At 34.0% G+C, this 12,785-nt stretch overlaps 1 protein-coding gene across 1 annotated transcript in view; it reads left to right on the top strand.

Annotated features, from left to right (window-relative positions):
• The window catches only part of EYS (eyes shut homolog), a 136,792-nt gene that overhangs the window by 90,099 nt on the left and 33,908 nt on the right, over positions 1-12,785 (top strand). Inside the window, 1 exon segment of the mRNA XM_033103634.1 lies at positions 6,148-6,262. Coding sequence (XP_032959525.1) covers positions 6,148-6,262 — 115 coding nt within the window.

The raw sequence follows: 12,785 nt of genomic DNA, 5'->3' as shown, positions 1-12,785 counted from the left end.
GTGATGAAATTTTGCTTTGGTATTGTTGTCATTACTCTGTTTTATTAAATGCTGTGTCCCCAACAGAGCCTGACACTTCTCATTAAAATCAGCTGCATGTATTCCATAGGTCATTGAACAAAGTTTGGGATACTCTATCAAAGAAATAAAGCTAATTCTTCGATAAAGATTGCCCCAGTTAGCAAATTGCAACCCAATAATAGATATTTAAGGTAGTTATAAGAGATAATTTCTAGGGTAAAAAAAGAAGAGAATAAAAATGTCTTTTCTCCTTGCTTTTCCACTTATTTTATTTTCATTATCTTTATTTTCTTCCCTTCTGTGTATCTTTTCAGGTCCCCTCTCTGCTTTTCTATATATAATCTCCCTTTTACCACTAAAAATGACACTTTAAACAGTTCTGTCACCATTATTTAGGCCCCTCTTACCCTCCAGTCTCACAAAAATATTCCTTGTTTCTTAATACATTCATGTTTATTATAAAAGAATAGTTTCGTACAAAAGTATAACTATATACTTTGCCTCTCAAACGAACATGTTGATCTAAAAGGTATTTTTTCCCATCCTCATATGTACTGACTCCTTTGACAAAAATGGCTGTTGGACACGTTGAGCAGCTAAGATGTTAGGTCTTAGCCTCTCTGACTATCTTAATAGAAGAACTGTTTGCAGATTTTTCTTGCTCTGTGAGCTAGGCAAACATTTGTAAATTAACATAAGGGAACACCAGAACAATAACCAGAGAATAGTGAACACTTAATCAGTATAAATACTTTGACTATTTGAGGGTAGGTCAACGTCAGCACCCTTAGCATTTTTTGTTCCTGTTGCCGGAAAGAATCAACTAAGTTCCGAATTTAAGAACTGAAGCTTCTCCGCTGTAGAGCGTGGGAGTATTCTCAGTGATATCAAGGAGGAGGCCAGGTCCCTGGCCCTAAGGAGAGGACTGGTAGCCCCACTGCTTTAACTTTCTTGGCCCAGTTGGCCTTCCATTCGCTGAAAGATGCCCCACTTAGGACACTGTAGAAACAAGCCCTAAGACCTGATGAGTTAGCAAAGAAAAATGTCCCATGCAAGAGGGGCCAGAAAATGAAGTGAGAAAAATGAGTTAAAATAAAATGAATACAACTTGAAGGTCTGAGAGTCTCTGGAAGATAGGACAACTTAAGTTAGATAACTATAGTCAAAATAATTAGAAATTCAAGAAGAGATCACATACACATACCTATATTCCAAGACTACAGCTAGAAGACATACTTTTCAGTGAAACAATTTAGTTGAAAAATTACAAGGGAAATGGCGCTTCAAATTATGGAAATCTAAAATATTTTAATGAAGAAGTATTTTGAAGTAAAGGAAAAAAATAAAGAAATGAGGATGTGCTTTCATCTTCATGTGCATATAGGACTCTCACCCTAAATTATTCTGGTTTTAGGAATTAGTAATTTGAGTCTGGAAAACTTTGGAAAAATAGCAACCACTTATCCACTTTATCCTGTCCTCTCCACTAAAAGATGAACCTCATGAGGGAAAGGAATTTGTTTACTGAAATATGCCTAGAAAAATAAATACAGTAGGAAGTCAAGAAGTATTTGTTGAGGGCTTAATGGATGAATTAGTTAATGAATCATGATGAAGAAAGTTGTGTATCTTGGAGAATAGATCAAGGAAATCTGTGAATGATAGCAGCTCTAAAATGAGTAAAAAGAACATAAGGAGGAAAAACAGTAATTAATCAAGTTGTAGAATATTTCTCTGAGTTGGAGAAATAACTCAGTCTGCATATTTAAAAAGGCTCTCTGTCCAAGCTAGGTTGATGGATAGAGAAATATCTATCAAGCTTCAAGGCTGAAAAGACAATTTACCTACAAATGAAAAAATAATCAGAGTGGCATCACATTGTTTATTTGTAATATGGGTAGCTTCAAGACAGTGAAATAGTATTTATAATCTATTAATACTGTTAAGCAGTGCAGAGCCTCTATAGACTACTGAGAGAAAACATTATCTCCCTAAAATATTATGTCTGACTACTATATATTGGTTATTGAGAGAAATATTTATATGCATACAAAGATTGAGAAAACCTATCATCTAGTGAGTCTATGTGAAGAAAATAAATATTCTTATTAAATATAAAATTGACTAGAATGGGAACCTCAAAATGGGAATATGAAGAAAAGGGGAAGGTGTAAAAAAATCTGTGTGTATGTGCACACATGCATACACATACATGCACATGTACTAACAAAGGTAAATCTAAACTGATAATGAGATGATATCTGGGTAACTATTAATATGTTGTTGTATTTTTGAGGCTTTTGCATCAAAGTTCTAATTTTGTTATAATTAATAGGTAACTAGTATAAATTTTCTTAGTATCAGTACTTAAATAGCGTGAGAATCATCCCTTTCATAGATATTTTAATTATTATGTTATATAAATGACTAAGTCAAGCATCTTTTTGAGTTAGTTCCCACCAAATGTTTTGTTTTATTTAGTGATCCTTATTTTCATTCAATTTTGGCAATTTATGTTTTGAAAAAAACTTTTTAGCATATTTATACATATGAATATCTAATGTTATCAGCCTTTATTTTTCCTCATATTCTCTTTTGAATCTATATTTTTGTATATCTGTATTCTCTATTATGGCTTCTTAATTACACATTCAAGAAGAATGTCACATGATCTTTAAATTAATGACTGACGTTGTTAATCGTAGTACTTTTCTTTTGCTGTGAAATGTAGTCAATGTAATTTTACACTAAGTCTTCATTTAATATAAAAATATTGGGTACTGCAAGTGTCCTGGGGGGCAAAAAAACTTTTGGAAAAAATCACTTCTGTTTAATATTTACATTTATTTTAATGTCATAGGTAATGAATTAGACTATTGCAGTTTATTTTATTAAGTTTGACATATAAATTAAGAAAGAGTAGAAAAATTAAATTTAAAAAGTATGAAATTTTTTAAATTGCCAAAATTTAGCTATAGAATTTATTGGGCTCTGATATTTATAGGACCAGTTCCTTTAAGATATATCTTTGTTCTTATCAATCTTTTCAAGCATTCTCAATCACTGTGTTTTAAATGTTCATTTTTATATTTTCTTTTTCCTCAACTTTCTGCAGTATTGTACACTGTAGTAAATTGTTCACTGTTTTTATATATATACATATATTATGGAGGGTGGTGAAGTGATAATTCTGACTTTATTGTTCATATTGGATATATATTATTTTAATCTACTTTTATTTCAAAATATTCCTTTCTTAACTCATTTGACTCCACTTAAATTTTGTTCGCCACTAAGTCACCTTCCTTTTTTACATATTATTTTACCATATAAACTTTGATGTTTTATTTCATAAAAATTATATATGTTTAACTTATTGAGTCTAAATGTTGATAGTGTTTGAAATTTTTCTCTTCTTCTAGATATTTTTCCTTCATAAATGTCTCATCTTTACTGAGTGAAAATTGTAGGTGTTCTTTTGTAGTTGTTCTGCAAAATTTCTCAAAAGGTCCATGTTGTTGCAGAATTTGTTTTCTTTTTCCTTTGTTTTTTGTTTTCTTTGGTTTAAATTCTTCAGTGGCAAGAACACTATTTAAGTCTCCTGTTTCCCTGACTGCAGGCTGGGTTGATAGCATGTCATTTTCCTTGTGGATAAGATTCAGGAGCTTCTTTTAGATTTCAAACCATGAATAGGAGTCTCTGAGGCATGGAGGACTGATAGCCTGTAACACAACAGGATGATTTTCTAATTATGTGTTTCCTCTGCCTTTGAGTTAAATTTCCCTGGGCCTGTGTCACAGATGGTGTTCTTCCTTAGTATGTAATGAAAATGTTAATACTTTGGCCCAATTTTTAAATGATCAATAAACCCTGCTTTGTTTAGAAACATCTTTTTCAGCGTTGTTGCTGCCTAATTTCATTCAGCAACCTGTTGATCTGATCTCACTAATGACTAATATCAATTCTTCATTTGATTCATTATACTGACCCTCCTTTTTGGAAACCAACTCCAGAAAAATATAAATCCAAGTACCACACATGTCCTTAGCTAATCTTGGCCAATTTAATTCATTCCCACTCTAAAAGAAAATTGAGACATGATAGCCAAAGTTTTAGCATATTCTAGTGCCCCCTTCTTCCTGCCACTCCCTACCCCAAATATGAAAGGGGATTAGTGATACTTTTCAGAACAAAGTGGTATTTGGAATGATTTCTAGATCTCTGGTTAGGTCCTCAGAATGAAACAAATTAGGTAAATATATCTTAACAGGTTTATCAATGAATATCAGAGTACAATACATTTAAAAATTAGATTGTAATTAATTTTAATAAGAGCTCTAAAACTAGTGATTTGAACAAAGCAATTAACTTAAGTTCTCAGATTATGTTTCTTCATTTATAACATAGTGGTAAAAATATATCTCATAGAAGGTTTATAAATATTGGGAAATAATAAAATTGTGTAAAAGTAATTAGCCTAGTGGCTGGCATATAGTAGGTGCTGAAGAGGGGAAAAAAAGGATGGTTATTACTGATATAAACAAAAGAATGATTCAATTCTACAAGATGAAAGTGCAAAAATGGTGCCTTGAACAACAGGAAATTACAAGTGTTTTACTGATGCTATTTCAGTTGAACTGTGTCAACATAGCTTTTGATTTCTTCTTTAATAAAATATCCTGTATTCTTATAAGAAATTTTAAATTATGAACATATGATGTAATTGACTCATTATTAAATCAGCTTGTAACAGCTTAGTCTTAAGAAGTATGATTCTGGGTCTTAATTCTCTGGTGTTTACTTTAGAGAGAACCACTGTCATTGAATTTAGTACCCCATTTGGTTTACTAAATGTGATTTAACATCCAGGAATATTTCTCACAAATTAATGCGAGTGAGGGCAAAGGAAGCCAAAACACCAGTATGTGTTCTCCAGCACCTTATTGATTGCAGTTAATGAAATGCAGTAGAGCAGAACCCAAGTTCGTTTCCTGTCTTCCTCCGGCTAGGAATGCCTGGGACTCTCCCCTGGGCCCTGCTGCCTCCACAGACATTTCTTCAACTGGAGCAATGTTGTGGCCTAAGTTTTGTGGTTCTTGTTATAATGATGAGTTGCACTTATATCAGAGAACTTGAGGAAACAAGGCTTATTACTCCCAGGTCCTGGAGAATAAATCGCACCCCCGAGGGCCAGGCAGCCAGGTAGCAAGTAGAGAGAGAGAGAGAGAGAGAGATCACCGACCTGGGGTTCTGCCTTTATTAAAGTCTAGAGTGGGGCGACTAGGGTCTCAAAAATTAGAATTTAGTGAATTTAAAACATAAGAGCAGGAATTAAGGAGTAGGAAGAGGAAAAGCAGGGTCATTCAAGTGGTCTGTTATCTAGGTTACCAGGGCTTTGTAAAAGGGAAACTTCATGCGTAGTGGAGGCCACTCATCTGGTGGTGTGGCTGATAGCTGTCTTAAAGCTGCCGATATGTTTATTCCAGATGCATGTCTTTGGAATGCATGCCTCAACATTCAAATCTTAATAGCAGGCACTTGCATTACAGTCAGAAAACCTTTCTGTCAGGCACTTATACTACAACATTGCTTTATAAAAAATATAAAAATGACAACAAACAAAACTCTGTAATTAGTCCAAACATGACTACTATTATTGTCCATGGTAAGTCTACACGGTCTGAAATTCATGTGTCATCAACTCCTGATACCATATCATCAGTGTCTAATACTGCTCCTAGAAATTAAAAATCTAATCTGTCTCTGTTTTTCTTTTCACCTTTCAATAATGGTCTCATTTACTCCAACAGTTTTCTAAAACCTATATTTTCTTTTTAAATATCCATTTAGACCAAAGTTGATTTACACTTAAAGTCTCAAAAGATAATATAAAGACCATTCAATGAAAATGTAGTTTACTCTCATTCTCTCTAAATATATAAATCTTTTTCTCCTTTGCTAAGAACATAAGTATGCATGGACAAATTAATCATTGAAAATATAACATAATAATATGTGTTGTATGTAATTTAAACAAAGTGTTATTATTTGTGGCAGACTGTTAATAGACTTTTGTGAAAATATTTAATTTGCAACTTTTTCTTGTTTACACTGATGTATTTGCAGTTGTATGCCAAGATTTACTGGAAAAAACTGTGAGAAAGTAATTGACCACTGCAGACTGTTCAGCAACAACTGTCTGAATGAAGGATGGTGTTTCAATATAATTGGAAGATTCAGAGTAAGTAATTAATACATGGCAAAGTAATTAGCACCTTAAAACACAACAGCTTCAGGCAGTCTGTATTTCAAATGTTTTATTAATCTAAGCCAGACAAATATATCCTTGTATGTATAGTTAAACATGTTATCTAAAGTTCAGTATAGAGATTTTTTAACTTATTAAGAATTATGTTGGTAGGGCACTAATAAGTGTTCTAGCTAAATTTTTTTTTTTATTATAAAATAAGTATGTAGCTAATTGAGTACTGGTGATATATCTCTCCATATATAAAAACCACAGTTACTAATGCTTTAAATTCTTGACTAGATGAGGAATAAAATTAGCCTGGTAATTGTTAGAATATATTAAAAAACAAGCTTTTTTTTGGTACATAGTTTTTTAACTTATTTTACAAATACAGAGTACGTGTGCTACGCAACGCTAAGGCATACCCCCCCAACTCAGCAATTCTATTTTCAGGTATGTCTATTTGAGAAATTATCAGGTTCTACTGAATGAGACAGATACAAGAATTTCATTCCAAATCTGAAACAAACTAAAGCCTATGGGTAGGAGAATGGATAAATATATCAAGGCATAGTCATACCATGGAATTATAAAAGTGGTTAAACCCAAGTGTCCTTCAATAGATGATTGGATAAATATGTGGTTCTCCTTCCATTACCATATACTGGACCCTCTTTTCCCTCTTCTACCACCTCCTTCCTTCCCTTCTGACCCTCTGGTAAACCACTAAATTGTTGTCTGTGTCTATGAGATTTTGTTTGTTTGTTTTGTTTGTTTGTTGCTTTTAGTTTTATATCCCACATATGAGTTGAAATCATATGGTTCTCAATTTTTTCTGATTTATTTTGCTTAGCATGATAATGTAAATATCCATCCACGTTGTCACAAATGGCAGCATTCCAACTTTTCTTATGGTCAAGTAATATTCCATTGTATATATGTACCACATCTTCTTTATGCAATTATCTGTCAGGATACTTTGGTTGTTACCATGTCTTGGTCACCATAAATAATGCTGTAATGAACACCAGTGTACAAATATCTTTACAGATAAATGTTTTCACTTTTTCTTTTTTGGGTAGATACCCAGGAGAGGGATAGCTGGGTCATATGGTAATTGTATTCTTAATTTTTTGAGGAACCCCCATACTGTTTTCCATAGTGGCTGTACCAATTTACATTGTTACATACACTGCTGTGTATCAGGGTTCCTTTTTCTCCACAGCCTCTCCAACACTTGTTATTATTTGTGTTGTTGATAATAGTCATTCTTATAGGTATGAAATGGTACCTCATTGTGGTTTTGATTTGCATTTCCCTAATAGCTAGTGAAGTTGAGCATTTTTTCATGTATCTGTTGGACATTAGTATGTCTTCTTGGAAGAAGTGTCTGTTCAGGTCGTTCTGCCCATTTTTTGAACTGGATTGTTTGTTATTTTGTTGTTGAGTTGTACAAGTTCTTTATATATTTGTATGTTAGCCCCTTTTTGAAGGTGTTGTTTGCAAATATCTTCTCCTATTCAGTTCATTTCCTCTTTGTTTGTTGATGGTTTATTATGCTGTATATAAGATTTTTAGTTTGATGTAATCCCGTTTATTTATTTTACTTTAATTTCCTTGCCTTTGAGATCAAATTTGTAAAATCCACTCTAAACCCAAGGTCCATAAGTTGGGGTACCTATGCTTTCTTCTATTGTAATTTATTGTTTCAGGTCTTACATTTAGGTTTTTGATCCCTTTTGGATTAATTTTGGTGTTCAGTGACGAATAGCACTCTAATTTAATTCTTTTGCACATGGTTTTCCAATTTCCCCAGGACCATTTATTGAAGAGGATTTTTTTTTTTTATTCATTGTATGTTTTTGGCTCCTTTGTGAAAAATTATCTGCTGATATGTGATAGGTGTGGTATGGGTGTGTGTATATATAATATATATATATATATATATATATATATATATATATATATAGAGAGAGAGAGAGAGAGAGAGAGAGGGAAGGAGAGAGAGAGAGAGCGAACGAGAGAGAGAGAGAACCCAGATATATATACTCTATCTGGGTTCTCAATTCTATTCCATTGGTCTGTGTGTTGCTTTTCTGCCAAACCACAACTGTTTTGATTATTGTCACTTTGTAGTATTAAATTGAAGTCAGGGAGTGTAATACCTCTGGCCTTGTTCTTTTATTCAGGATTGCTTGGGCTATGTCAGGTGTCTTTTGTGATTCCTTCTGATGATTTTTTGTTCTATTCTTTAAAAAACGCCATAGGATTTGATGGAGATTGCATTAAATCTGATACTGCTTTGGGCAAATTGCGCCATCTCCCTCCTTCTCCTTCTCCTCCTTCTCCTTCTCCTTCTCCTTCTCCTTCTCCTTATCATTCTCCTTCTCCTTCTACTTCTCCTTCTCCTTCTCTTCTCCTTCTCCTTCTCCTTCCCTTCTCCTCTCTCTCTCTCTCTCTCTCTCCTTCTCTCTCTCTCTCTCTCTCATTTTTATATCCCTGTACCCTTTATGTTATTATATATTGAAGTGTACAGTGCTGTATTTGAGTAGCATTTGCTATTTCCTGCTTCTATTTGTTGATCATCTTACTCAAAGTTTTGTATCTTTTTGTCTTTTGTTTTTTGGTTAGAATAACCCCTTAAGCATTTCCTGGAACACAGGCTTTGTGGTGGAAAATTGCCCTTAGCATCTGTATGTCTGGAAAGTCTTTATACCCCTTCATATCCAAAGGATAACTTTGCTGGATGTATTATTCTTGGCTGGAAAATTTCTCTCTTTCGATAGTTTGAATATTTGATTCCACTCCTTCCTAGCCTGTAGGGTTTCTGTTAAACAATCTGGTGATAATCTAGTAGGCTTTTATTTGTAGGTTACAGTATCTTCTTTTCCCTGGCTGCCTTGTGAATTCTTTTCTCTTCATGAATTTTTGACAGTTTCAATATAATATGCCTTGGAGAAGGCCTTTTAGGAACAAGATAATTAGGTGTTCCATTTGCTTTTTGGATTTGAGGATCAAGCGCTTTCCATAGGTTTGGGAAATTCTCATCAACTATTTGTTTCAATATGGTTTCTGGGACATTCTCCCTCTCGTCTCCTTCTGTTATACCCATTATTCTTCTATTGCCTGACAATAATGGAGTCAGATAGTTCTTGTAGAATTATTTTATTTTATTTTTTAACTCTGAAGTCTCTCACTTCTTCCATCATCATTATTTCCAGAGTCCTATCTTCGATATCACTAATTCTTTCCTTCATCTGGTCAGCTCTATTTCCTAAGCTCACTATTTCATTCTTTATCTCTTTTGTTGAGTTCTACAGCTCCAACATTTTGATGTGGTTCTTTGAAAACAATTCAGTCTCTTTGATAAAGTGTTTATTATGTTCATTGATTTTATTTCTGAGTTCATTAACACCACCGATCTGAGTTTCCTTGCATCTTGTTGAGTTTTTTTCAGAACTGCAACGTTGAATTTTCTGTCACTTAAGTCACGTATTTCTATGTCTTAACTTTTTTTTCCTGGAGATTTTTCTTTTGTTTCTTTTTTTTTTTTTTTTTTTTTGGTCCATGGTATTTGATGGATTATTTCTCTTTCTCTTCTTAGGCTGCAGGTTGATTTGAAGAGGTCTTTCTTTTGATTTCCAGTAGGTACCGCTGGAGCGTTTTTTTTTCTGTTTGCTCTATCCCCACTTTCTGCAGTGGAAGGTTCCTTGGTAAGGTCTTCGTCTCCCATATGACCAGGTCATCTCAGTCTCACGGTGCCAACCCCGTGAGAGAATGTGGTAGGTGATAACATTCTGAACCCCTGAAATCCCAGTGCAGCCGCTGCAGCCAGATGCAAAGCTGCACTGTCTGAGCAATCTTGGGTGCCCCCTGCTGGGATCAGCTGTGAAAGGTGGGGGAAGGGTGGGCTGGGAGAAGCCCCTGGTGTGTTTATGGCTTTATTCTCCTCTGAGAACTGGTGACTGCCAGACCACAGCTGCCTCACCCCTATGTTTCCAGCTTTGTCGCTGGGATTAGCCACAGTGTGCATCTGCCCCTCAAGAGCTATCTCTCTAGGTCTTAGGGCTGTAGATATTCTGCTCTTTAATCTGATACTCACAGCTGCAGTTTTCCGCTGGGCCTGCTGCTAGCTCTGAGAGAGTGCATTGAGACAAACTCTAAGAGATGGGGGGAGGCAGCCATCTCTGTGGCTTTGTTTTCTGCCTGACAGGGAGGACTGCTAGACCACAACTGTCACACTTCTGTATTCAGTCTTTGTCCCAAGGTCTTTGCCCTGATCACTGGCTTCAGCCATATTATATGCTGATTAGTCAGACAGGAATGTTTGGGCAAAAGAGAGGGCACCTGCATTCTGAATCTTCCCCTGTCTCAGGATCGCAGTGAGCTCCAACTGCATCCCAGGCATTGAGCTCTGGGCTACATCTGTGCAACCATCTCTGCTCTTCTGTCTTCCCTCCTCCTCTGATCACCGTGATTTGCCTACTTTCAGATGTTTCAATGCACTGATCTCTCAGATCTATTTGTGTGTTGCACAGAATCCTTTTTTGAATTATAGCTGTTCAACTTGTAACTTCAAGGGGAGAGATCAAGAAGGATCCTTTACACCACCATGTTTCTGATGTCACTCTTCTGCATGATTAACTCTTTGAATATGTCAGCTAATTTCAAAGAGACTATTCGTTGAGCTATAATATTTTACAAAGAGATATAAACTATTACTTCTCCTATTAGAGAAAGCAAATAGATTTTACATTCAGAGGTAAAGAGAAGGGAGAAGCCATTAAACAAGCAAATAGTAAAATGATACACTTAAATCCAGCCATATCTGGGATCATAGTAATAAAAATTGACTACACGCTTCAGTTAAAAGATAAAAATTGTTTAATGTCATGTACAGCAAGATTTAATCACGTGTTTAAAGAGACTCATTTTATATGAAAAGATATAGGCGTAGTGGAAAGTAAAATCATGGGAATGATATATCACATAACAGTAAAATACATACTGGTGTAGCTTTATTATAAGGTAGATTTCAATATAAGAAAATATCAAGATAAGAAATTTATTTCATAAACATAAGTGGTCAGCTTATCAAATGAAATTATGCATTTAATAACAGCTTCAAAATACAGTAGCATAAATTGACATACCATCAAAGAAAATTCCATGAAAGCTTTATATATAATCATTCAAGACTTGATAATATTTTAATAAATGTAAATTACCCCTTGTATATTTGAATGATTTTATGGAAACAAGTATATGAAGATGTGACCTATACAGTCAAGTGACAAATTAATACATAGGAACAAAAAGCAGGGAGCCAGAAAGAATAGGGGGGAAATGGCTTTGGGAACCACAGAAAGTTCTGAGTTAAAATCACGATCTAATTAACTCCATGGTTAATCAGAATGGCCATGAAAGAATGTACATTTGGACCTGGATAGTATGTGTATTATACAGATGCACATGACATAAGCTAAAATGAAATATATCAATAATCTGATGGTTGTTTACTCCTGCTAATGATATTAGGCTAAAATTATAATCAGAGCAAAATAACATTTATTTTTAAAATATATTTAATTGAAGTAACATGAAGAATAAAGCATTCCATAATGACTTAAGTTAAGAAGGTTATATTAAATGTAACAGGCTGGACAATAGTAGGGGTTAAATAAAAAACCTCAAAGGTCAAAGCCTTATTAATTCTAAACCATATTCTTCATTATGACTTAAATTTCTCTATTTTTCAATTCATGTTCTTTAGAATTAAAGTAGCATAAGGATGCTGAACTTTCTAATTGAAATTGTGATGAGGAATTTCTGATCAAGAACTTCTACAATGTCAATTGCTTCCTCAACATTAATCATATAAATGGCCCCCATGATAAACAATTGTAACTTCCCAAATGCGAGTCAGATTTCTAATAACCACCGCGTAAGAATAAATCTATGAAGAAATTAAGAGCTCATGGCAAAAAGAAAAAAAGTTTCTTACTATCATCTGATGTTTATAAAAATGAATAAATGGCATCCATGACAATAAAAAATATAATTGATATTATTCACAATGTAAAGTAAAAATGCAGGCATTATGTATCTAAGAACTATTTACGTTGCCTCACAGCAATGGTTCACAATTTGTTTCTTAGCAAAGTTTTAATGATTTACTAATAAATTTAATTTAAATTTTAGTAGATAATGCACATAGGGCCCTAATTTCTGATTTGTGTCTGTCCAAATACTTTATAACTTACTGATGTTCTGACTTAGAATTGTTGGCTGCTATTTTTTATACCATCAAAGAAAATGCCATGAGAGATTTATACACAGCTCTTTTGGTTCTCTTCTTCTACAACTGGTTCAGGGATGCAGATATAAAGATGCAGTTTATGTTTTATCTCATCTTTTTAAGTCTTCATTGGGAACCAACGATAACAACAACAACAACAAATCCTTTACCCTTATCTAGTTTAACTTTGCCATCTGTTTTATTTCTTTCTTCTAT

The sequence above is a fragment of the Rhinolophus ferrumequinum genome, chromosome 3, assembly GCF_004115265.2.
Source record: "Rhinolophus ferrumequinum isolate MPI-CBG mRhiFer1 chromosome 3, mRhiFer1_v1.p, whole genome shotgun sequence".
NCBI lineage: Eukaryota > Metazoa > Chordata > Mammalia > Chiroptera > Rhinolophidae > Rhinolophus > Rhinolophus ferrumequinum.
This window is presented reverse-complemented; position numbering and strand designations above follow the sequence as displayed.